The sequence below is a fragment of the Carcharhinus amblyrhynchos genome, chromosome 22 (genome assembly GCF_965287045.1).
Source record: "Carcharhinus amblyrhynchos chromosome 22, sCarAmb.v2.hapA, whole genome shotgun sequence".
NCBI classification, from domain to species: Eukaryota; Metazoa; Chordata; class Chondrichthyes; order Carcharhiniformes; family Carcharhinidae; genus Carcharhinus; species Carcharhinus amblyrhynchos.
The window spans coordinates 18536666-18564450 of record NC_137345.1 but is presented as its reverse complement, the minus strand read 5'-3'; the positions used below and the strand labels follow the sequence as shown (position 1 = coordinate 18564450).

At 43.2% G+C, this 27785-nt stretch overlaps 1 protein-coding gene across 1 annotated transcript in view; it reads right to left on the bottom strand.

The window, feature by feature from the left end:
- Nucleotides 1-4579, bottom strand: part of LOC145356761 (sushi, von Willebrand factor type A, EGF and pentraxin domain-containing protein 1-like) — a 105784-nt gene extending 101205 nt beyond the window's left edge. Inside the window, exons 1-2 of the mRNA XM_080209628.1 lie at nt 4492-4579; nt 834-1019 (exon numbers count right to left, since the gene is read on the bottom strand). Of these exons, the coding sequence (XP_080065754.1) occupies nt 834-1019; nt 4492-4579 (274 nt within the window). The remainder of the gene's footprint in view (nt 1-833; nt 1020-4491) is intronic.
- Between the last annotated feature and the right edge of the window lie 23206 nt (nt 4580-27785).

Sequence of the window (27785 nt, the reverse complement as noted above, 5' to 3'; positions counted from 1 at the left end):
CATCTCACCGTTTCAAGCCATCAGTGTGCTCCCATTTGCCACTCCATGAGTCCCCTGTTAAGGATGGGCCAAACATAAGTACGTGAATTTTCTCAGCAACGACGGACGCCATGGGCTCTGGTGCAGCTTCTATTCGGCCCCCCCACATGATTCAGCGAGCCATCACTTTGTTGAGTTTTGGGAGATGAAGATGGGAGTGAGGTTCACAGCATTCACAGATGTATGAAGGTAAGGGGGCATCTGGATGTTCTGCAGGAGTCCTGAGTATGAGGGGTTACTGATGGGTGAGTGATGGAGGCCTGATGCATTGAGCAGCATGAGTCACCCTCACCTGAAGGAGCAGTGCTCCGAAAGCTTGTGATACCAAATAAACCTGTTGGATTTTAACCTGGTGTTGAGAGACATCTTACTGTGCCCACTCCAGTTCAATGCAGTCTTCTCCCCCACCCCCACAGAAACATGGTATCTCTCCTCCTGACCACCTCTACCACTAAAGCCTCCAGCACTGCATCAATGGTCTTGGAGCCCCCAGCTTCCCTTTGTAGTGATTTTATTCTGCATCACTCTACTGTCATTCATTCATTTAAGAGGGACAGACTGCCTTTAAGAACAGAAGTTGGCAGCGCAACACTTCTAAGTTACCTGCTGACTGGAGAGACAACCAGCAGAGCAGGATCTGCTTAGCCTAATGCTAAAATCAAGCATATGAGGTGACAGCACCAAATATGGATGGGGCTCACCCACCACCAGAACTGACGTAGGCAGGTTACAAATCACAAAATCCCACGTCTCAACAATGGCACAATCCAACTTTCTATCTGAAATACCAATACCTTTGCATCTTGGTGGGTCATTACTCCATTTGCCTGTCTCTGTACAAGTAAGTTCATCCGCACCAATCAATGAGTAGTCACCAATGCACGAATACTTTGCTATCATCCCGTATTCCCAGTTCTCCTTATTGTATGGTGTTGAAACTCGCCCGTTAGGAATAGATGGAAGATCATCACATCTGATGGCTAGGGAGAAACAAAATTTAGTCAATGTCCTCAACAGAATGTCAAATCAGATTAAAACTTGCAAGATTAAAACTCACTCAGTCAGCTGAATGACAACATATGGGTGAACCAATAGACAGCAATACAGAGTTAGATACACCCCCACCCTGACACACAATACAACGACCCAGGCTGCTGACTTCTTTAGGGACCAAGAGAGGCGAAGAGGTAGGCTGCGAATCTCCCATCCTGCTGCATTAATATTTCAGCACAGCAGGCTGGGAGAATCCCACAACAGCCAACTTGTGAAATTTGCGTGAACATTTGTGCACCGCTTGCATCTCCCAGCACCAGATTTCCGGCGATGTCTGCTCTGCGCCGGAAACTGGCTGGTAGGCGCACAGACCATTTAAATGGTCAGTGCAACATTATTTGAATAAGATTAGCAGGCCCAGGACTGAAGTCTCCGGGCCCGCTAGCATCTCCTACCCAGCCAGAGTGTTTCAGTCCAGCGGGGATTACACTAGCTCCCCACTTTCAGGGAACTAGCTGCCCAATCCCACTGGAAGGAAGAGGGCAATCGGCACCTCGTCAGGGGGAGTCAAGTGGTGGGTGGTGTCCCCTGGGCATTGGCACTCTGACGGTGCCAGCCTGTGCTCCCTGGCACTGCTCAAGGGGCAAAGTGCCAATGCCCAGGGGGCACCTTGGCACTGTCCATCAGGCATGGGGCAGTGCCAAGGGGTGGAGCCTACAGAGGCAGAGCCTAGGGGCTGGGGCCTAGGGGGTGATGGGTGGGGGGTGTGAGTCCTGCTATCACTCTGCAGTTGGGATTGGTGAGGAAGGGAGGAGGCCAGCTAATAGGGCGGGCTGCGGGGGGGTGGCATGCAGGGGTGGGGGAGTTACTGTTGGGGGAGGGACTGGGAGATTGCAGTGGAAACGGCGGGGGGAATTGGGGCTGTGCCCGGGAATGGTTGAGGGGCCAGTGATGGAGCCATGGAGAGCCAGTGCTGCGGGGGTCGCGGGGCTGGCCAGCAAAATCGGGAAGCCATCAGCGCGGGGCCACTGCGCGTGTGCCGATCACGACACTGACAGATCGGCACACGCACCGTGACCTGCTCAGTGCACGGATTTCAGCCTCTCCAGCGGAGATAGACCCCATCCCCTGAAATTTAATATTCATGCCATTGCAATATCATCAGATATTCACACTGGTGGCCTCTGCAGTGCACAGAGTGTGGGAGATTTTTCTCTGAACACCCACCGGAAAAAAACAGCGTGAATTACTCCAGTTTTCACACAAATTTAACACTTAGAATTTTTTGGGGTGATTTCCACCCATAGAGTGAGAGATAAAAAAGAGACAAGACATGACTACAAATGAAATACAGAAAACAACAAACATATAACGTGACTAAAAGAGAAAAATATGTATCTATGTGGTGTTTTTAATGTATTAAGAAAACCCAAGTTACTTTACAGGAATGCTGGCACAAGGAGTGCTCCACAAGTGCCCTACTCCTAATGGCCCAGATTAAGTTATCTGTCACTGAGGAACAATGTAGAATGAGATTGTGCTTCTATCAGGAAGTTGTAGAAAGCTATGATCAAAACTGAAATCCACTATCACAGCTTCCTTTTGCAAAAAACATTGTGCCTTTCCTATAGAAAGAAGCATTTAAAAAAAGTATGGTTCTGATGAAGACTCTTGGACCTAAAACATTATCCTGACCTTTAGCTGCTGACACTCCCTGACTTGTTGAGTGCTTGCAGCATTTCCTGTTTTTGGATTTAATTTTCAGACCTCAGCCTGACAGAAACAGTGGGATTACAAAGGCAGTGATACCCTCAGCACTGTATACATGGTTTGGCATGATGTGGGTATGCCGGCGTTGGACTGGCGTAAACACAGTAAAAAGTCTGACAACACCAGGTTTTAGTCCAACCTATTTATTTGATAATATACTCACAAGCTTTCGAGGGGACTGCCTCTTCGTCAGGTGAATGGAGAGTTCTGGCCTCGGACAGAGCACATAAAGCACAGATGTCTGTGCTCTCCATTCACCTGACGAAGAGGCAGTCCCCTCGAAAGCTTGTGAGTATATTATCAAATAAATAGGTTGGACTAAAACCTGGTGTTGTCAGACTTTTTAACATGGTTTGGCTACAGCCCTTCAAGCCCGGCTGCTCCATTCCCCTACCCTCCTTTGGCAATTGGGGCCACATTCTCCTTACCCAGCAAGAATCCCGGGTGACTGTTTTGCATCTTTCTGGCTGTAACCTGTCAGTCTCGCACAAATGAGGGCCAGTTCTCAGGATGACCCATCTCCCATAACACTACTTGAGGCCCCAGCCAGTGCATTTAACAAATTAGCCACCAGTGTAATAAATTGTGAAGAAAATTCACCCCTTTATTTCAGATTTCACACAACTATGATCTTCTCCTTTCTTCTTATAATTTGAAGAAGATGTTCCAATTAAGAATTTTGCAACAAGAAATTAATTCATTGTTGTTAGGAAGTTGAGCTGAAATGAAAAGTAAAGATAAGCATATTGTTATACTGAGGAATTACGAGGTATGGATTAGATTAGTCTCAGGGTGAGACTGTTACTTTGTTAAGTGGAGTCTAGCAGTCTCGTGGCTTAGATCATGGTCACAGCCAGTTTGCAAACAGATTTTTTTTCCTCTCAGAGAGTCCAAGCTGTTGTGCCAAAACCAGAAGAAGCTGCCTCTGTTTGAGCCCAGAAATTCTTCTCTAAAGTAGAAAATGTGTTCTCAAAAGTAAACCACAGGCTCTGTGAGACATTTATTTGCTGTATTTGGCACATAGTGTTAAAACATATGGGATGTTGTTTTGAGGAAGGCCTGCTTTCAGAGATTAGGAAAGTAGATAGGTAGATGGTCCAAAGATGTGCAGGTTAGGTTGATTGGCCATGCTAAAATTGCCCTTAGTATCCTGAGATGTGTAGGTCAGAGGGATTAGTGGGTAAATATGTAGGGAAAAGGGGGGTAGGGCCAGGGTGGGATTGTGGTCGCTGCAGATGTGATGGGCCAAATGGCCTCTTTCTGCACTGTAGAGTTGCTATGATTCTATGATAAATTGAATTTAGATTAAAAATACTGTCTAACCAGAACCTGGGTTGGTTTGCTAAGTTGACTGGACAGCTGGCTAGTGATGCAGAGCAATGCCAATGCATTGCTCTGCATCACTTCCTGTAGTCAATCCCCGTATTCACTAAGGTTATTTATGAAGGCCCCACCTTCTCAACCTTGCCCCTCGCTTGAAATGTGATGATCCTCAGGTAAAATCACCGCCTGTCAGCACTCCTCCTCAAAAGGGGAGAACAGCATATGGTCATCTGGGGCTATGATGACTTTATCTTTTACATTTATTGTAAATGTTGTTCTTTACTGTTGTTTTTCTTGTGTGTTTTAAAGTTAAACAAACGTTTGAGTATTTGAATAAGTTACGACAAGACTAATTCCTTTCCTCACCGAGTTTCATCTCTTTTCTCGGAGTTTTGTTCCAGGCTGCAAAATTAATTAGTTCAGAACCAGCATTTCCAAGTTTCCCATCTGGCATTTGGGATGCCCCTCACATTGTTATGATTCCTGCTGATGATCAATGGTTTTCTAACAATCCCCTTTTATTTTAAACTCCTACTGCCTCCAAGACATCAAACAGGACAACTTGCATCAGTGAGCGCCAAAACGTCCATCATAAAATGTTATTACAATCTGCTAATATCAAGCCCCGATAAAAATATAACCGAGGAATTTTTTTTTGTGATCTATGGAAGAATCAGGATTGAATATCCAAATGGCTATTTCCCATTCTGTGCTTTATGTTCCAGATCTAGAAATAATTACCAAAGAGTCAATATTGTTACCTAGGAGAGGTTAAAAAAAAACTATAAGGAAAAATCAGAGATATGGAGTCACCACACTGGAAATGCTAATTCCTTTAAAGTGACTCAAGTGCTTGGTACGAAAAGATAGCAAAATATTCTGCACGACATGGAGCGCTAACTTACATTCACATGTTGGGACCTGGCCATCCCAACCATCCGCGGTACATATCCGGTAGTCTCTACCAACAACCCTATACCTATTGAAAGAAAAACAAGACACACTATAGAACATAAAATAAAAATGATCCATGAATAAGTGGTGAACTAAAAGCTAAAGTGAAAGTTGCTGATTCAAAAATGACTCCTAAAGGTTACAACTGATAAATCCACTAAAATATCAACAGACCACTCTTGTACATTAAAGGCAAATATATTTAGCACCTCTCTGGTCACCATCAAAGTGCTTTGCAGAAAATTATGTACTTTTAACGCATCACCACTGTTGTAATGCAGGAAGCATGGTCATCAATTTACACACAGGAAGCCCCACAGACACCAAGGTAATAATGACCGGAGAATCTTTTTTATGCTAATTAAGGGATAAATATTTACACCAAGGACAACCGCAAGCACCGCAACCTCCACAAATGCTCCAAAGCCCCTGTGGCTCTTCTTTAAAATAATGCCATGGGATCTTTTATGCCCTTTTTTCCTCTCACAGGGTCGTGGAACTTCGGAACTCTCTACCTCAGAAGGTAGTGGAGGTGGGCTTATTGAACATTTCTAAGGTGGAGATAGATTCTTGTTAGGCGAGAGAATCAAAGGTCATCGGAGGTAGATGAGGACGTAGAACTTAAAAACACAAATAGATCAGCCGTGATCTCAGCAAATTATGGAGCAGGCCCAAGGGACTGAATGGCCTACTTCCGCTCCTATTTCAAATGTTCATGTGGATGTCCACCACAGGGGCCCAGTTAAGTATCTCAATCAAAATACAACAGCTCTGACAGCGCAATATTGTGCTTCAGTGTCAGCCTAGATTTCAATGCACAATCCCTGGCAAACAAAGTATAGCTGAGGTACAGAATAAAGTCAATGGTGGCGTTTTTCTTCTGTACTTCTGGTCAAATGTTTGAAGGAATTATCTTGACCAAAGGAATTCACTCACAATATAAATAAAATATTTTTAGCAATTAGCCAACACAAGCTTCAGAACTGAGCCCAAAATTTGGTAATGGCACGGTAGCACAGTGGTTAGCACTGCTGCTTCACAGCTCTAGGGGCCTGGGTTTGATTCCCAGCTTGGGTCACTGTCTGTGTGGAGTTTGCACATTCTCCTCGTGTCTGCGTGGGTTTGCTCCAGTTTCCTCCCACAGTCCAAAGATGTGTGGGTTAGGTTGATTGGCCATGCTAAAATTGCCCCTTAGTGTCCTGGGATTAGTGGGTAAATGTGCAGGGATGTGGAGTAGGGCCTGGGTGGGATTGTGGTCGGTGCAGACTCGAAGGGCGTCTTTCTGCACTGTAGGGTTCTATGAATTAAGAATTCAAACCTCAATTTTTTGCAATATTCTTAAGGGACACACGGAACAGGAGTTTGGACACACAAGCAAATTGTAAAACCTTCAAAATTTCCATCATTGGTAAAACTAATGGAAACCTGTATTCAGAGATTTCATGGATGGCTGTCATTGGAAATTGAAGACTGAATTCCTACTTACTAATTTGGAGTTGAGGTTTGCTGTTGCACTGGCAAACTGCAATGTTAATCACAATATTGAAAACATGATAAACATTCAATAAAATTAGCTCCACTTCATTCAGCAATTTGTCAATGAGCACTCACCCTTCCTCACAAGAAAAAGTAGCTTTACTCCCAAATGTGGTATCCTTTGCTGTATAATATCCATTCAGAATTTCACCTGGATTGCCACAGCTCTTTGCTACGCATAAAATAAAATGGGAAGAGGTAAAGATGTTACAGAACTCAAAGATTTCCAATAGGTTTTTTTCAATGTATTTCCCCCACCCCCATCCAATTGTATTGTGCCATCATTGTCCCTTATAAAAGAGTTGAGAAAAAAAAATTAAAATTTCAGAAAACTTCTGTATTTTGTATCAGAACTCCAGCTTGTTCTTGAGGCACCAGTCCAGCAATATCACGTCGGGCTGGATTTCATTTTGGTAAAACTCTGACCTTAAGACATGGCCCTTCTTACACGAGCCTTGCTTGGGGCCACTAAACAAAAATAAACATATAAACTGTCACAAAATGCCGAGTCCCATCATATCCAAGTCCCAGCAAAAATCGCAATCAGAGCAGTGCATTGAACAGGAGTGAACTAGAAGGGATGGACATCATCAGACTCTTATTTAGAGTTCAGCATTCAGAGAAATCTGCAAAGGCATGTAGATAGTCTAAGTGAGTGGGCAAGGGATGGAGTATGATGTTGGTAAATGTAAGGTCATTCATTTTAGTAGGAATAACAGCAAAATGGACTATTATTTAAGTGGTAAAAACTCACAGCATGCTGCTGTGCAGAGGGACCTGGGTGCCCTTGTGCATGTATCAGAAAAAATTGGTTTGCAGGTGCAGCAAGTAATTAAGAAGGCAAATGGAATTTTGTTCTTCATTGCTAGAGGATGGAGTTTAAAAACAGGGAGGTTATGTTGCAGCTTGTAAGGTGCTGGTGAGGCCACGCTTGGAGTACTGTGTACAGTTCTGGTATCCTTACTTGAGAAAGAATATACTGGCACTGGAGGAGGTGCAGAGGAGATTCACTAGGTTGATTCCAGAGTTGGCTTATGAGGAGAGATTGAGTAAACTGGGACTATACTCTTGGAATTCAGAAGAATGAGGGCAAGTTTTATAGAAACGTAATAGATTATGAAGGGAATAGGTAAGATAGGAGCATGGAGATTGTTTCCACTGGCAGGTGAAACTAGAATTAGGGGGCGTGACCTCAAAATAATAGGGAGCAGATTAAGGACTGAGTTGAGGAGGAACTTCTTCACACAAAGGGTTGTGAGTCTGTGGAATTCCCTGCCCAGTGAAGCAGTTGAGGCTACCTCATTGAATGATTTTAAGGCAAGATAGATACAGTTTCCAACAGTAAACGAATTAAGGGTTATGATGAACGGGTGGGTAAGTAGAACTGAGTCCATGAAAAATAAGCCATGAGCTTATTGAATGACGGAGCAGGCTCATGGGGCCAGAAGGCCTATCCTGCTTCTAGTTCTCATGTTCTTAAACATTAACTAAATCACAGCCGGTCAGTATGAACTGGTACAAACTAGACACTGCTCCACAAACGTTTCAGCATTCTTTGAAAGAGGTTAAAGAACAGGTGAAGGAAATGCAGTGCATCGATGAAGTTAGTTTGGATTTTCAAAAGATAAAAGGTCCTAATACATAAAATAACGAATCAATTAAAGGGGAGGTGGATTATGGGTGTACAGATGAAAACAGAGAGCTGGAGGTAAGGTAAAAGGATATTTCCCAGATTGGAAAAATGATGTAAATGCTGTTCCACAGGATCTCTGTTGGGGCTGCATTTCTATAGATAAGTGATCTTGATTAGAAATGGAGGGAACAAGACTTAAATTTGCCAATGAAAACAAATTGGAGTCATGTTAGACTACAGAGGGGATAGCAAAAGTTGCAGAAGGAAATAGCTAGGCTGGCAGAATGGGCAAAAATGGGACACAAGCACCTCAGTATGGAACAGCATCAACATGTTTGAAAGTAAGATCGAGGAAAGAAAATATATCCTTAAACAGCAGATTTAAATTAAATAAATATGTAGGTTATTAAATGTTGCAGCAAAAATAGATTAGGCCATTAAAAAATAAATTTTGGATTTCAGATCTAAAGCACAGAACAAAAATAAGTTAATGTTCAACTAGTACAGGATCTTTGTTAAATTGTCAAAGTGGAGGAAGTGGTTTGGAATGTAACAATATTTGGATTAATTGGGAGATGCAAGTCTGTGCTGCCAGCGTATTACAATTTTCGTTATAGCTCCACGTTTGTGCACACAGCCACTTAAAGATTCCAACATCCAGAGTTGCAGTAGAAAGTAACGCAATATCGTACAACAAAACAAGAACAGATAAAATAGCTCCATTACTTTAAATTAGAAACAATGTTTTGTAGTAAGAAATAGAACCCATTGTACGTACAGGCTTGTATCAACTCTGAAAATTACTTCCACCAGTGAGTGCCTTTAATGAATCATCCAAGTTGCCTACCACAACCCTAATCAGGTGTAGATGTTGGCAGATGTGGTTAATATATGTTCAAACAAAAAAGGTTTAGAGTAGCATAGAATACAAAGGTTTTGACAGTGACTTCCTGAAAGCAGACATGATGGCCAAATAACCTTCTTCTGTTCCTACATCTTATGGTCTATGGACTCTGGGCTATCCACTTGGCAACTGAATAAAGAAGTCAGAGGGTCAAGGCACTGGGATATAAAGCTGAAGGAATTGGCAAGAGATAGGGAATGACTGTGGTTGGATTTGTGAACACGGGAACTCGGTGTGAAATCGGCACATTCAGGTAACAGGAATCAAATGAAGACCAGGAAAGATTGCCGTCATGCGTATGCGTGGTTTACAAAAGGCAGAAGAAAAGTGAAACTGCTTTCTGACCTAAAAAGGTAACGCTTTCCAAAAAAACAGAACCCAACCATATAAGCTTCAAGAGGCAAATGGTTCAATAGACACAAGACTTTTACTTAAAACACTGGCAATTACAATTACATTGAGGAAGATGAGAAGTGTAATGGGGTTGGGATATTTTTCAGATGTTGGGGCAGAATAGAGGATACATGGTTTGTAGCTGACCCAATTTGAAGAAGTTTTTCCTTCCCCTTTGTTGATGTCCCGTATCTTGATAGCAAAAAGAATTCAGTAAAAGCACCAAAAAAACTCCCCCCCCACCATATTTAATATTAACAAATTCAACAGAAAGAAAGTCCCTTTTGTCCTGGAAGTAACGTACTTCACTAAAACCTCAGAGGCGTTGAATGCTAGCAGGATCTGGGGGAGGGAGCTGGTCGGTTGAAGGTGAAGGCGAATGAAAGGCGGCCAATTTGTAGGAAGATTTTCCTTTTCACCTTCCTTGGGAAATTTTTCTTCATTTTTCAATGCTGGGTGAGGAAATAATCAAGGCATCTACTGGTGCTACCAACAGTGGGAAGCTTGGCAGATCAGGAGAAGGTAACTGGATATGCGGCCAAAAGTCAGTTTCCGATAGTGAAATAAACTTTTAACAATTATATTCTTCGGACTTGCAAGGCAGCTTGATCTTCCTGCCTGACAGTGTCGGGAGTCCTTTTGCATACATTAACATGTTGTGCATGCTCATTAAAAGGCCAGCACTGGTATTAAGTTCCCTTTCCAAATTATATTCCCCGCCAGCAAGAAATTAGGATGCTGTCTTATGGCTGCACGTAAGCAGTGTGCACCTGGCGAGGTTGACTTCTTTCATGATTCACGATGAGTTGCCATTACTTTGTCCTCTTTGGGGAGCATTCTAAATGCCTGTCTATGCTACAGGTTGGGTGGTGACGGTGCAATTTGTGTGCAGGATGATCAGGGAAGGGAGGACGGGTTAAGTGGGGGAGGCTGGGGCAGTGGATGGGAAAGGTTAGTGCAGGCTGTCCTGGTGCCCTTCAAATATGGCACTTGGGCTTTGAACCCCACCTGGTAACGGCCTGCCTGACATTATCCTGAGAGTTGCCAAGCTTCTCCTGGATGCAGACATAATAAGCTGAACAGCGCAGCATCACGTGGTCAGTTATCCCATCCCCCAGCAGAAACCACTCCCACTCCTACGCTTACCACTGGACTTAGATTACATATTGGAAGATTCTTGCTCAAGACTCAGTTGTAATGCAACTATCTACAGTCGTTGGCCAGCACTTATTTGACCGGTCTCTCTCTGGAGAAGAGTAACTATATGGATGGAACACTGGATTGCTGCTTGCATCCACAGACCAGGTCTAGCACGAACAGGGTGTGGTGAGAAAATACTTCATTACTTACGTTCACAAACAGTCTGTAATGGTGACCAAGTTGAATTTTCTGTGCAGGTAACATAGCGCAAACGTCCCTCAAGCATATAACCTCGATCACATCTGTAAAAAACCTTGCGACCCACAGGAAATGACTTTTGAGAAGTAGGCCCACGGCTTGGTGAACCATTTTTCAAAATGGGAAGTTGATCGCAGTCACCTTAAAAAAAAGACAGATTTTAAAATTCATGGTTATGTTGTTCATTGCAAGATTGTTAATACATAGCTAACAGATCTTATATAGAATTGATCATGATAAATCAGAGGACTTGCTGCTTTAGAATTTGGAGGCGATTTATGCTTTGTGGGGAATGGTTTCTGGACTCTGATCTATATACAATCTTAGAAGCTTACAGCATAAAAGGAGACTATTCAGCCTTTCATATTAGTGCAGGTTCCTTGAAAGAGTGCAATAGCTAATTCTATACCCCTACGTTTTGTCTGCAATGTACATTCCTCACCATCAAGCCCCTATTCATAGAGTTATAGAGGATTACAGCATGGAAACAGGCCCCTCAGCCCAACTTGTGCATGCCACCCCTTTTGTTAATGACTAAGCTAGTCCCAATTGCCTGCATTTGGCCCATATCCCTCTATACCCATCTCACCCACATAACTATCTAAGTGCTTTTTAAAAGGCAGAATTGTACCTGCCTCTACTAGCCTCTGGCAGCTTGTTCCAGACACTCATCAGCCTGTGTGTGAAAAAAATTGCCCCTCCGGACTGTTTTGTATCTCTCCCTTCTCACCTTAAACTTATGCCCTCCAGTTTAAGACTCCCCTAGCTTTTCGATTTGATTTGATTTATTATTGTCACATAGAGTGAAAAGAATTGTTTCTTGCACACTATACAGGCAAAGCATACCGTTCATAGAGAAAGAAATGAGACAGTGCAGAATGTGGTGTTACAGTCATAGCTAGAACGTAGAGAAAGATCAACTTAATGCAAGGTAAGTCCACTCAAAAGTCTGACAGCAGCAGAAGCTGTTCTTGAGTTGGTTGGTATGTAACCTCAGACTTTTGTATCATTTTCCCAATGGAAGAAGGCGGAAGAGAAAATGTCTGGGGTGCGCGGGGTCCTTAATTATGCTGGCTGCTTTGTTGAGGCAATGGGAAGTGTAGACAGACTCAATGTTTGGGAGGCTGGTTTGCGTGATGGATTGGGCTACATTCATGACCTTTTGTAGTTCCTTGCAGTCTTGGGCAGAGCAGGTGCCATACCAAGCAGTGATACAACCAGAAAGAATGCTTTCCATCGTTGGTGAGAGTGGTACATGACATGCCAAATTTCCTTAGTCTTCTGAGAAAGTAAAGACATTGGCAGTAGCTTTGGGAAAAGATGTTGACTATCTAGCTGACCTATGTCCTCATTATTTCATAGACCCCTACAAGATCAGCCCTCAGCCTCCTACGCTCCCTTTTAAATATTTCAATTGCCTTTTAACATGATTTATGGAATCGGCTTCCACCACTTCCTCAAGGAGTGTGTTCCAGATCCCAGCAACTCAGAATGAAAACAAATTTCCTCATTGCCCCCCCCCACTCCAGATCTTTTCCCAGTGATTCCCGGAGATGAGGGGGTTAGCTTATGAGGAAGATTGAATAGACTGGGTCTGTACTCATTGGAGTTTAGAAGGCTGAGGGGGGGATCTTATGGAGACATATAAGATAATGAAGGGGATGGATAGGGTAGAGGTAGAGAGATTCTTCCCACTTAGAAAGGATAGCAGGACTAGAGGGCACAGCCTCAAAATAAGTGGGGGGCAGTTTAGATCAGAGTTGAGGAGGAACTTCTTCACTCAAAGGGTGGTGAGTCTCTGGAATTCTCTGCCCATTGAAGTGGTGGAAGCTACCTCACTGAATATATTTAAGTCACAGGTAGATAGGTTTCTGATAGACAAGGAAATTAAGGGTTATGGGGAGAAAGCAGGAAAGTGGAACTGATCCACTTCAGGTCAGCCATGATCTTATTGAATGGCGGGGCAGGCTCGAAGGGCTAGATGGCCTACTCCTATTTCTTATGTTCTTATGATTTTGAATCTATCGCCTCTAGCTATTGAATAGAGGGAATCTGTTTTTCTATTTACTCTGTTAAAATCTCTCAACCTCTTGGAAATTTCTATTCAGCCACCACATTATTTTCCTTATTTCAAGAACAGTTCAATTTTTCCAGCCTCTCCTCATAACTCAAGTCCCTCAGCCCTGATAACATTTTCATAGTCTTACTGTGCTTACCCCAGTCCAACGGCGGCATCTCCACATCATAACATTCCCATAAACATCTTTACCCTTTCTATCCCTTTACGTCTTTCTCAAAAGAAGTGGCTGAGGAACGGGGATAGAGTTGTCGCCAATACTCCTTCTGAGCCCTAATGAGGGATTTATAAAGTTCCTGCATAATTGCTATTTTTAATAATCTAATCCTGTATTTATAAAACCCCCAAGTGCTATTTGAATTACATTATCAGTTTTCTCTGCCACATTTTAAGAATTTATATATATTTGGGATCCAAAGTCTCTGCATGTTCACACTTTTTGTCACTACCACTATTTTCTCCTTAATGTCATGTGTCCCCTCTATTGTTACTGCTTTACCTGCAATCGCATTTCTCAATCTGCCTTGCTAGATCTCTTCTCGAATCACTGCAATTAGCTGTTCCCCAGATATTTGTCTCTTTCCATAATTATTTTAAAGTCTCTGACACAATTACTGTTAGCGAGGTAAGCTCTTACTGTAACACATCCCACAAGCCCCAGGCCACTTCCCAGAACTCAACGCTGCTTCCTTCTTTGTTGGCTAGGAGACATATTGATTGAAAAGGTTCTCCTGCACAGAACAGAAGTTCTTCTTCTTCCTTACTCTCACCCATTATATTTTCCCAGTCTACATTATCATTCACAATGTTTGAAGAAGCCAACTTTGAATTTTAATAAATGGCATTCTGGCACTTCATCAAATCATAGAATCCCTACAGTGCAGAAGAGGCCATTCGGCCCATCAAGTCCACACTGACTTTCTGACAGACTATCTTACCCATGCCCTTGTCCTCGTCCTATCTCTACAACCCCACTCATGGCTAATCCATCTAACCTACATATCTCGTGACACTAAAGGGCAATTTAGCATGGCCAACCCAGCTAGCCTTGAACTGGTGTCTTGAGGTTTGAATTCCACAACTCTGTGAAAACAGCAAATGTAAGTTCTTTTTTCATATATATTCAGTTACCTGCCTATGTAATGTTGTCTTAAAATATTGGAAGCTGAGATAGAAATACATAGCTGCTTTTTTTGGTGGTACGGTGCATTTGAGAAGCAAAAGAGGCAATTGTGTCTCCTTGCAACAGCAAAAAAGTGTGGCTTGGCAATATCAGGGTGAGGGTCCCCATGAGTTTGGCTGTATAGCAGTGGGGCTACTGGAATATTGCACTATGGTGCATCCTTTCAGCTGGCCTGGTGTGGAAGGAGGACCTATGGTTCAGCTGGACTACGAAAGACAGACCTGAGGTTGGTCATAACTGGAAGCTGACTGTGAGATTTGCCTCACCAGAGTTTATTGGCTGTGAACAGAGGGCCAGGGCATTCCCATCTGGAAACACACTCACTGTGATAGAGATTGAAACGTCTTGACAAACAAAAAACAACAAATAGTAACTTGATCCACAAAATTAATCAGGCAAAGATCAGGTGGGATAATTGGAAGCTAATTGCACTGCTTGGGAGGGTGGTGGAGGCAGGGTGCCTCACATCCTTTAAAAAGTACCTGGATGAACACTTGGAATGATATAACATTGAAGGCTATGTGCTGGTAAACGGGATTGGGTGGGCAGGTCAGGAACTTTCACGCATTGGTGCAGAATCGATAGGCCAAAGGGCCTCTTCTGCACTGTAGTATTCTGTGATTCTATAATTGAACTACCTTTTCCTATAAAACGACCTCAGTCGCAATGAGGAAAGATGATAGGGACTCCCCACTTTCGCAATCTAAGGAAGCTATAATCACATTGATTTCTTAAAAATATTGTTTAAATCCTTATTTTGGACAATTGAAATTTCAGTAAAAGGAAGGAAAGGTGAAGAAGGGTTTTTTTTGAGTAGATTTCTGGTCACGTGTGAGTACCCAATATTCGAATGGCACATCATGGCAAGTTAACATGGACAAAAGCACAAAATAGTCATTTACTTTGGATCAGTCGGTCATAATAATAATAATTTTTTCACTGTATTCTTACGCATGTGACAAAAATAAATCAAATCAACATCTTATCTCTGAATCATAAGGTTCTGGATTTATGTCCCACTCTAAGATTTGAGCACAAAAGAAATCAAAATTGGCAATTCAGTACAGTACTGAGAGAGTGCTGCCATGTTAGAAATGTTACCTTTTGGATGGGATGTTAAACCGAGAACATGCTTGATGGATATAAAACATCTCATGCCACTATTTAAAATAACGGTGTGGGAGTTCTGTCCGATACTTATCCCCAAACCAACATCCCAGAGCAAGATTATTAGCTCACATTGGTGTGTGTTGGGAGTTTGCTGTTCACGGATTAGTTGTTGATGTGTTTCCTACATTAGAACTGTGACTACTTCAGAAGATATTATTGGCTATAAAATGCTTCGAGATACCCAGTGGCTGTCGAAGGTGCTTCGGAAACGGATCTGCCTTTTCCTTTGTAAACGCGGACCCTGTGATCTGAGGTCATCTGGATTAAAACAGAGTCATTGGGCAGAGGCCATTTAGGCCACCATGTGTCAGGATTGTGAAACTGAAACCGAGAGCAAGACACTGGTGTTCAACACGTGGCATTCATAACAAAGGGTTCAAAAGGAGTCTTCAAGATCACCAAGATATCACAGGACTGTTTTCCATGCTCTTCAGTGAGGTCTCGGATATGAAACAGCTTGTAGCAATCCTTCCCCAGCATTGATAACAGAGGTGCTGCTTTTATTTGTTCAAGTTTCTTGCTTAGCTCTGTCGTAACTTCCTAACTCTGCAAACAAGGTTGCAAATCTCCCTTCATCTTAAGAGGAACAGGTACGAGAATATTCAAAGCCATTCAGAATCTCCCAGCAGTCAATGTCCTGTACAAAGTTATTGGCTAAAGTTTTTTTTTTCCTCTGCTGTTTATCACAGTGCTGGCTCACTTAAAACATTCAACTACACAGTTTCAGCTGTGCATTTCTGATACCACATTCCACTAATCCCTTCTTCTGCTTATAACTCACCACAAAATAGGTTCTCAAAATTTTCAGCAGTTCCTATCACTCAGCCATCGCTTTCCATCTCACCCTCTTTCTCATTCAGTACCACTAACCACTCCACAGACACCTCTGCAACCCAGGACTGACCCTCTGTTCCCCGTGTGCCACTTCTTGTCAATACAAACCCTGTGACCGTTCATTCTCTTTCAGTACTGGCCTGAGTGAGTCAGAATAATCTGGTTCCAAATCCCTTTACAGCTTTGCAAGGTGAGAGTGATTCCTCACCAGGACTTTTCCCAGCAAGGCCACAAAGGCAAGTGAGTCCGGACGATTGAGCGCCAGGCTTGCTAAACAGATGCAAAATACCATTTAAATTAACCTGCCCCTCGTTCATTTCTGGCGAGAGGCTCACGGCGCCAGAAATCCGGGTATCATAACATTGCCACAGGTGCGAAAACAGGCACCATTCCTGCCAGCCACTTTACTCCGATTTTACAACATTTTCCCGCCACAAAATGCTAAAAGGTCGTAAAATTCCTGCCCAATTGAAGAAGATGAACAGGAGGGAACATTCTAGATTTTTCCTCAAATTCCCGGTCCTGTCCAAGGGAAAGTTTCCTCGAAGATGAAGATTGAGACAATTGGGGAATGTCAGAGAGAGTGATCCTCACTCTAATGGCCATCTGGGTGGTGGGTCTTGGGTAAGCGGCGCCCCCCGGTCTTCATTGCTGCTTCTCGGGGATGTTTTCAGATCAGTGATGGGGCAGATTTACTGAATGGGACAGAGCAGCTCTGCCCTCTGTACCCAGTGTAGGGTTTGGTGTTATTGTCAATGGACAGAGCAGGTCTACCCTCTGTACCCAGTGTTGTTCTTGTCGTTTCTCTTCTTGCGCTTAGTGGTACATATGGCAGACTTTCATCTTTTTCCTGCAGCAGGTCACTAGCCTGTTTCCAGAGGTTCATATTTTGAAGAGCGCCACTTCACATCAGGCATGGCTGACCAGGGATCTCTCTCACTCTTACGCTATGACATTGGTGTGTTCGGCCGCGTTATAAACGCACCTTCCTTCGCCATCAAGTCCTGGGGTGGAGTTCCAATCTGGAGCTTAGAGGCAGGGACATTACCCACTGTGCCACAAGACCTTCTGTACGCAGTACAGGGATTGGTGCAATGTCAATGGGATAACAAACCATAGGCAACTTCAGAACTATTTACTGATCAGCCGCTAAACTATTTACTGATGATCTGTTAAACCTGAATCACAGCAATTACTCTCAGGGTCCTTCCTGTATTTCAGATGAATACAACATGGAAATCTCTCCTTCCTCAAAAGGATATCAGCATTTTACCAGAAATGTTTAATCAGCTGCAGTTATACACTGCTAAACACACAGTTTGGCAGTGGCAATACTAATAGTTTAAACAAAGTTAACATCTTTCACTGTTTAACACTCCTTATTATGATACCAAGATTCTGTTCTAGATATTGTGCTAGTAATGAAGAGAAGCTGTCATCATCATTACTCTTTTGAAATTCACAGTAACTTTAAGGCCACACTTGCTGTCACGCTGAGAAATCTAGAAACTGCTGTGAGTAATTTTATGCTTCGCCACAGGGTGCACCATTGAACAGCCCTACAATCAATAAAAATATTACAAAAAGTCCCATTGAATAAGGTGGGACTGGGTTTTGGATAATGTACTCAATTCATTATTACAGCTGAGCCACCTCACTGGTCCTACAAAGGCTAAAACGATCTATCAAAAATGATTAAATTGCTTCTCAACTTTCCAAAGAAAATATTGGATTGTGTCGTAAATGAAATGAGCGCTTCACTTACCTCATTTTGAATAGGTGAGAACAGAATGAGAACCAAAATGATAATGTTCCCTGTCCCTCGTATATTTGTCCCTCTATAGTACAGAGCCCATCTGTGTTTAATGTTAAAAACACGTAGCAGCAGCTTAAGGTGGCAATTCCCAGGTCATTCATTATCCTCAATAATTTCAGGTCAGACCTAATCTCCAAAGATGTGTGGGTTAGTTTGATTGCTAAATTGTCGCTGAGTATCAGTGATGGGGTAAATATGTGGGGTTGCGGGGATTGGGCCTGGGTGGGATCGCAGACGATGCAAACTTGACAGCTGAATGGCGTCCTTCTGCACTGAAGGGATTCTATGACTCTGTTCTATGACTCAAATCGCTTCATGTGTTTAATTGTGGATTCTTCATATGAGCAGGAGTTAAGTATTTCAACAAGTCGATAGCTTGTTTTTTTTTATTTATTGTAATCGTCCAAAATTTGAAACAACTTCCTAGTTGTCAGTTTTTTTGGTCAAATGAGGTCAACATCCTATCATTTGCTTAGCGTGTCAGCGAGAAGAATTTCATTATTATTTTGTTAGCAGTATTATACTTGTATTTCTGAAGCTTTGTTATTTCACTTCTTGGAATGACTTCATGGTTTGTGATCTCTTGCCATACATGTACTTTTAATTTTCCCTCAAATCAAAAATACTAGTTCAGCACCTCTATCTATTTCCTGCACGCATAAATCACAAACGGTTCTTTCTGCACGAGACACATTCTTTCATACAGCTTGTGCTGCAGGAGTACTTCCTCATTTATGAGATATTTTAATAGAGTGACTTATGAAACAACTTTTTATGATGCCGGTCCGATATAAAATCAAATGTATTCTCCAGTATTTGATATACAAGAGCAGCGCTGCCTATAACTTTGGAATAGCATAGTTGAAAACGTATGTAATATATCCCTGTCGTGACATATCTGCACTCTCAGCCAGCACATCTAATGAGGTTCGGCTGAGAGTTCAAGAATCTATTAGACTTCTTAAACGCCAGAATCTCGGAGGAAACATTGTTTGACTGGCAGCCTTGGCTTTCTTATCTCTTCCATTGATTTCACAATTGTATTTACATAAGATTAAGGATTTTCAGGTGCTGGCAGTTTTAACTATTGAAGCTTTAAAAGGTTTCATTGATCTACACTTTTATTGTCTTGCAGTAAAAAGGAGTATTTTTAGGAAAGTGAAAAATTATCAGTGAATGACATTTTAAAGTTACTTTTTTAACATATCCATCTTGCCTCTGAAAAGTGTACAGTGGGTACATGAGCATGGTTTGGTATGGAGAGAATGAGAAGCCAGAGGGGTTGAGTTTTAGAAAAGAGGGACTTACTTTGGCATGGCGGCATGATGGGCCATCAGGGGTGGGTGGGGGTGATGAGGAGGACCTTTTAAACAGTTAGCTGGTTGTTCAGCGATAACGTCACTGGATGAGTAATCGCGAGGCACAGCCTAATGTGCCAAAGATGTGCAGGTTAGGTCAATTGAGCATGATAGATTGCCCTTTAGTTTCCCAAGGTATATATGTTAGACAGATAAGCCAGGGGATAGAGCAGGGTGGTGGGCCTGGGTGAGATTTTTGTCAGAGGGTTGGTACAGGCTTGATGGGCTGAATGGCCTCCTTCTATACTGTAGGGATTCTATGATTCTAATGCTCTGGGGTCATGTGTTCACATCTCACCATAGCAGATGGTGGAATTTAAATTCAATAAATAAATTTGGGATTGAAAGCTTGTCTACCATTGTCTTACCCACCTCTAATCTCTTTTAGGGGAAGCAATGTGCCTTCCCTACCTGGTCTGGTCTATGTGTCATTCCAAGCCCACAATAATAATAATGACTCCTGACTCGAAAACGGTCTAACAAGCTACTCAATTACATCTAAACACGAGGAATGAAACCAAGCAGATTACTTGGCATGAATCAAGGCATTGGAAACAATTATCACAACTTGGGCCTGTTGGTCCTGCAAAGTCCTTAATATTTGGGGGTTTGTGCCAAATTTGTGAGAGCTGTCCCATAGACTAGGCAGCCATTCAGACAGAATTTAACCAAGAAAATATTGGTTGGAAACTTTTGTGGAACAAGAATCAGACTTCATGGTTCAGGGAGGGGGTATTTTGATCAGAAATTGAAAAGTGAGAGTGTTTGGAATGTACAGGAGCATTAAAAGGGGAGGAATGGGAAACCGAGAGAAAATGTGGGAGACAAAATTCAATGGAAACAGGGTTGATGGAGACAGGGGAGAGTCAATGCGGAAGGGATGATGGAAGTGTGGAAAGTCGATGGGAAAAAAAAAGGGATAATGGATACGGGGAAGAGCTGATAGGAAAAGAGATGATGGAGATGGGGGAGAGTTGATGGGAAAAGGGGTGATGGAGACAGGGGAGAGTCGATGGGAAAAGGAATGATGAAGACAGGGAAGAGTTATTGGGAAAAGGAGTGATGGAGATAGGAGAGAGTCAATAGGAAAAAGTGGTGTTGGGATGGGGATTAACTTGTTTCGATTTCAGTGACCAGTTATCAACCACTCAAGGCAGTGGTAGGCAACCATCTGCCCATGTGCCAGATTTGGCCTATCAGGGTTCTGAGTGTGGATCACGAGACATTTTTTTGATCGGTAACCATACACAGGGTTGCCAAACACTGCTGGTTCTGTGCATGTGATATTTTCTTCCTACCAGTATTACAAAAGTGATATACACATGAAATGAGGTACATGCTGATTACGTACATGGGCTGAGAGATGTATGCTACCTCTGCGTCAAATCAAAGGACTACTACGTTTCAATTAGCACGACCCGCAAATCCTAAGTATGCAAAGTGCAGTTAGCAAAATTATCCTATTGCGGGAGACTATCAAAAGACATGAATGTATGTGGAAGATTGTGATTTTTATTTTACTTTTATACTTTAAGGTACGTATAAATATTTATTTTCTTTTTACAATTTGAAACTTATAATAGTTCTATTAATATATAAATGATTAAGCATTTCGTAGGTCTAAGTATAACTATGTTGTGGACCGAAAACAAGGAAAACACTAAGTGGGACTGATAAAAGGAGAGACCAGAGGCAACTAACAAGAGTTAGTGGACAGGTCAATTGGAACGGAGCAGAAAAACATTTATTGGAAATTAAGGAACTGAAAAACTGACTTAATCTGCAGAATAAATGGGACCCATTTCTGGGTATGAAGACGTGGGGAGGGAGGTAGAAGGTCTGGAATTCAGTGGGTGGTGGAGAAAAAGTGTGGAACTCGGAGGGGAGGGGAGGGGAGGGGAGGGGGGAGTAGGGTGTGGAGGTGACAGTGAGAAGCACTGTAATTCAATTCAGAAGAGAATGTCAGGGTCTTAAGCAATGGGACACAGTCAGCCCGTGGGACAGTGGGGCAAGGAAAGTAGACATGTTCCATGTCGAAAGGATAAGCAGGATGGAAGGGTTGATTAGTACCTGGATTACTTTATCCCTCTAAAGTGGGTTCTCTTCTCCTTCTCTCTCTCACATTCTACCCATGGTTTTAATTTCCCGTTGGTTACCCTCACTGTTGCAGTTTGTCCTGTGTATGAGTCTGTCTCTCCAGTTTACTCAAATATCTTTAAGCACTGTCAAAAGCTTAATCCAGTTAACCCAATCTAATGCCATTTCAAAATCTACAAAATAAACATATTTCAGTCCAAACACTAAACTGTGTTAATTCACTCATCTTAGAATGAAAATTGCTTCTCTTTATCATCTCCCCTTGCCCCTGCCACTACTGGTGGAGTCTTACCTGGTCATCTCCGACTTACCACCCAACCTGTTTGTTACAATTCTCAACACAACCTGTAATTCTTGGACAATCAGACTAATTGTATAACAGTCAGAACATTAGCATGCTCTTGGCTTCTTCCTTACAGTGGCTGTTATTGATCATCATTCTCTGCATAAAGTCTTCCGCTATTCTCCTCATAAGATGTGTAGGTTGTGTTGATTGGCGACGTTAAATTGTCCCTTAGTATCAGGGGAATTAGCAGGGTAAATACATGCATTTATGGGGATAGGGCCTGGGTGGCATTGTTGACAGTGCAAGCTCAATGGGCCAAATGGCCTCCTTCTGCACCGTAGGGATTCTACGATCCAATGGTTCTATGACAATGTTCCAAACGCCACCATCGCCATCTCTAGATACGTCCTGGCCCACCGACAGATACAGCAGAGGTGGCAGCACTGTGGTGTACAGGTGGGAAGCAGGTGCCTTAGGAGTCCTCAATATCAACTCTGGACCCCATGATGCCTCATGGCATCAGGTCAAACATGGGCAAGGTACTGGTTACTGATTGCCACGTACCTTTCCCCTCAGCTGGAAAATCACTGCTCCTCCATGTTGTACATCACTTGGAGGGAGCTCTGAGGGTGGCAAGGGCATAGATGAACAATGGTGAGCTTCAAAGTCTAACATCAAAAGTGGGTTGGTAGCACGACTACTGACCGAGCTGACTGTGTTCGAAAGGACATAGCTACTGGACTGGGTCTGCAGAAGGTGGAGGGAACCAAACAAGAGGGAGAAACTGACTTGACCTCATCATCAGCAACCTTCTTGCTGAAGATGGATCTATCCAAATGCTATTCGTAGGAGTGATCACTACACAGTGCTTGTGAAGACAAAGTCCTGTCTTCATATTGAGGTGAGCTGTGTCAACTTATCATTGTGCTGCATTAGATAGATTTTTGAAGATCTAGCACCTCAAAACTGGGCATTCGTGAGGCTCCGTGGACCATCAGCAGCAGGAGAATTGTATACAATTATAAATTATGTCCTCATGGTGGGGTATCTCCCCACTCTACCATGACTACCAAACCAGGAGATCAACCCTGGTTCAATGAAGAATACAGGAGGGCTCACCAGTAGAAGCATCAGGCATCACTAAAAATGAGTTGTCAACCTGGTGAAGTGACAGAATAGGACCACTTGTATGCCAGCCATGCAGAAGCAGCATGCAAAAGATAATATTAAGTGACCCCACAACCAATGATTCAGATTTAAGACCTCATTCCACAAAATGAAGGCATGTACAATCATTGGCACCAACATACCCCTCCCCGGTGAACTTAATGCATTCTATGCCCGTTTTGACAGCCAATCGAGAGCACACCTTCCGCTTCGGCAACCTCAGCCAAACGGACATCCAAGGTCATCATGCAGACATCAGAGCAGCCTTCTCGAAGATCAACCCATGGAAGGTGACTGGTCTGGATGGGGTACCCAGACAAGCACTCAGTTTCTGTGCAGACTAGCTGGTGGGGGTATCTTTAACCCCTCTTTACACCATTCTGAGACCCCTATCTGCTCCATGTACCAAAAGGCCAGGCAGCACGCCTTAATGATTATCGTCCAATGACTCTGGCATCCATCATTATGAAGTTCTTTGAAAGATTAGTCATGGCACAAAGCAATTCTGGCCTCCCAGATAGCCTGGATCCATTACAGTTTGCCTATTGCCTCAACAGGTCTACAACTGATGCCATCTTCCTGGCCCTGCACTCAACCCTGAAACACCTAGATAACAAAGATGTCAGATTCCTATTTATTGACTACAGCTCAGCACTCAACACCATTATTCCTACAAAACTCATCTCCTAACTCCATGGCCGAGAGCTCGATTCCTTCCTCTGCGATTAGATCCTACGCTTCCTAACCCACAGACCGTAATCAGTAAGGATAGGCAACAGCATGATCATCCTCAATACTGTGCCCCACAAGGCTGTGTCCTCAGCCCCTTACTACATTCCTTATACACCTATGATTGTGTGGCCAAATTCCTCTCCTGCTCAATTTTCAAATTTGCTGATAACACCACCTAGTGCATCGGATCTCAAACAATGATGAGATGGAGTACAGGAAAGAGACAGAGATTCTGGTGAACTGGTGTGGTGACAATAATCTCTCCCTCAATGTCAGAAAGATGAAGTCACCAACTTCAGGAAGTGCAGTGGAGGACATGCTTCTGTTTACATCAACTGGGATGCAGTGGAAATCATCGACAGCTTCAAGATTCATGGTGCCCAGATCACCAACAATCTGTCCTGGTCCTTCCATGCTGATGCTATAGTTAAGATAACCCACCAATGCCTCTATTTTCTCAGGAAGCTAAGAAAATTTGGCATGTCCGCTACGACTTTCACCAACTTCTACAGATGCATCATAGAATGCATTCTTTCTGGTTACAACACAGCTTGGAATAGTTCCTGCTCTGCCCAAGTCTGCAAGAAAGTACAAAGGGTTGTAAATGAAGTCCAGTCCACTACGCAAACAAGCTTCCCATCCATTGACTGTCTACACTTGCTGCTGCCTCAGAAAAGCAGCAAGCATTATCAAGTACCCCATGCCAAGGACCCCAAGGACACAGACAAACTCTCTTCCATCTTCTTTGGTCGAGAAAAAGACACAGAAGTCTGAGGTTATGTACCAACCAGCTCAAGAACAGCTTCTTCCCTTGCTGCCCACAGATGTTTGAATGGACCTACCTCATATTAAGTTGATCTTTCTCTACACCATAATTATCACTGTAACACTACAGTCTGCACCCTCTCCTTTTCTTCTCCAAGTATGGTATGCTTTGTCTGTGTAGCGCACAAGAAACAATACCTTTCACTGTATACTAATACATGTGACAATAATAAATCAAATCAAATAATTCCTACCATATCCAATTGTGAATTATGATGGACAATTAATCAACTTCCTGGAGGAGGAAGTTCCAAAAATATATACCCATCCTCAATGATGAAGGAGCCTAGCACATTAGTGAAAAGAAACTTGTGCAATTATCAACCAGAAATGCTGAGTGGATAATCCATCTTAACCTCCTCCAGTGGTTCTCCGCATCACAGATACAGGTCTTTAGCCAAATCAATTCACTCCAAGTGATATCAAGAAACACCTCTGGATACCGCAAAGGCTTTGAGCCCTGACAACTTCCAGGAATAGTTGTGAAGACTTGTGCTCCAGAACTCGCCACAACTTTAGCCAAACTATTTTGACCAGCTATAGCTCTGACCACTACCTGTAACGTGGAAAATTGCCCAGGTATGGCCTGTACACAAATATCAGGACAAATCCAACTCATCAACTACCATCCCATCAGTCTACTCTCAATCATTGGCAAAATGATAGAAAGAGGCAAATTTTTAGAGCTGCAAGCTAACAAATTCCCAGATCCTGATGAACTTCACAAGGACTGCAGCAGTTCTAGAAGGCAGCTCATCACCACCGCTGTAATGATGGGCAATTAATGTTGTCTTTGCCAGCAACACCCATGTCCCAAGTGTGAGTACGAAAATGACTTTCAACAGGTTCCCTCCTACAGACAAGATTCCTCCGAGGTGCCATAAACTATAGTTCTTCGAAAAGCTGGTCCAACTTCATAAATTTTGCAGAGGGGGCAGCACAATGGCACAGTGGTTAGCTCTGCTGCCTCAGTTCGAAGAACCAGGGTTCAATTCTGGCCTTGGTTGACTATGTGGAGTTTGCACGTTCTTCCCGTGTCTGTGTGGGTTTCCTCCAGGTGCTCTGATTTTCTCCCGCAGTTGAAAGATGTGCAGGTTAGGTGGATTGGCCATGCTAAATTGCCCCTTAGTTTCCCAAGATATGTAGGTTAGGGGGAATCAGCCATGGGGAAGTGTGTGGGGTTAAGGGTAGAGGGCCTGGGTGGGGATACTCTGTTGGGGGCGGCGGGGGGGGGGGGTGTCGGTGCAGACTTGATGGGCAAGATTTTCCAGTCAAACTCACCCCAAGGCCAGAGATTCCTGCCAAAGGTCAACAGACATTTGCATTGTCTGCCCCTACCCACTACAATTCCTGTGGTGGGCAGGATGGGTCAAATGGCCTCTTCTGTACTATAGAGATTCAATAACTAGGAAATGTCTGTGCCCAAAATGGAGCTGGCCAGGTCAGGAACGCAGGCTCCAGGTCTTGACTTGACCCAGCCCGCACTCAGTCATAGCATCGTAGAGGTTTACAGCGTGGAAATAGGCCCTTTGGCCCAACTTGTCCATGCCGCCTTTTTTATTGAACTCTTAAGCTAATCCCAATTGTCCGCATTTGGCCCATATCCCTCTATACCCATTAACTATCTAAATGCTTTTTAAAAGACAATTATACCCGCTCCCACTACTACCTCTGGCAGCTTGTTCCAGATAATCACCAACCTCTGTGTAAAAAAAATTGCTCCTCTGGACACTTCTGTATCTCTCCCCTCTCACCTTAAGCCTATGCCCTCTAGTTTTAGTCTCCCGTATCTTTGGGAAAAGATATTGACTATCTAGCTGATCAATGCCCCTCATTATTTTGTAGATCTCTATAAGATCACCCCTCAGCCTCCTATGCTCCAGGGAAAATAGTTCCAGTCTATTCAGCCTCTCCTTATAACTCAATCCATCAAGTCCCTGGAGCATCCTAGTAAATCTTTTCTGCACTCTTTCTAGTTTAATGATATGCTTTCTATAATAGGGTGACCAGAATTGCACACAGTATTCCAAGTGTGGCCTTACCAATGTCTTATACAACTTCAACAAGACGCCCAACTCCTGTATTCAATGTTCTTACCGATGAAAACAAGCATGCTGAATGCCTTCTTCCCTACTCTGTCCACCTGTGACTCCATGTTCAAGGAGCTATGAACCTGTACCCCTAGATCTCTTTGTTCTATAACTCTCCCCAACACCCTACCATTAACTGAGTTAGTCCTGCTCTGGCTCAATCTACTCTTTAAAAGGCATACTCCCAAAATTCAAACAAGGCAGGAATGGGGTTGGGAATTCCAGAATTCAAACCTGCCTGCTATTTTTAAAAGGACTTCCAAATCACCCCGACTTGCTGAAAACCCAGGACAGTGCGTCTAACTCAAAACGTTGATTAATCAGTGGAACCTGACCTTTAATTACCCAATCTTCACAGATTTCATCATCTGACATGTGCCAGTTGTAACAAGTCCATTCTTTTCTCCCTCTTAGAGGAATTTTTAAAAGTATTTTAAAATCCAAACAGAGTTTAACAGAATAAATAGAAAGGTCCGCAGGGACAGAGGAGGGGAATTGTGCTTGGAGTCCAAGAGAATGGGGGAGATCCTGAATGAATACTTTGTGTCGGTATTCACGAAGGAGAGGGCCTTGATGTCTGGTACAGTCTTCAAGGGAGCTGTAGACCAATTGAAGGAACTATCGATTACGAGGGAAGAAGTGTCAGGGCTTTTAGGTAGCATTAAAGCTGATAAATCTCCGGGGCCTGAAGGCATTTATCCTAGGCTGCTTAGGGAGGCGAGAGATGAAATTGCTGGGCCTCTGATGCAAATCTTTGTCTCTTCTTTGGACACAGGTGAGGTCCCAGAGGACTGGAGGATAGCGAACGTGGTACCGCTGTTTAAGAAGGGTAGGAGGGATAGCCCGGGTAACTATAGGCTGGTGAGTTTGACGTCAGTGGTAGGCAAGTTGATGGAGAGGATTCTTAGGGATAGGGTGTATGAGCACTTAGAGCGTTGCGATCAGATTAGGGATACACAGCATGGCTTTGTAAAGGGGAAGTCTTGCCTTACGAATCTGGTAGAATTTTTTGAGGAGGTGACAAAAACGGTTGACGAAGGATGAGCCGTTGATGTCATCTGTATGGATTTCAGTAAGGCGTTTGACAAAGTCCCTCATGGTAGGTTGGTTGAAAAGATTAAGGCTCATGGAATACAAGGCCAGGTATCTAGATGGGTTGAGAACTGGCTTGGTAAGAGGAGACAGAGAGTAGTAGTGGAAGGGTCCT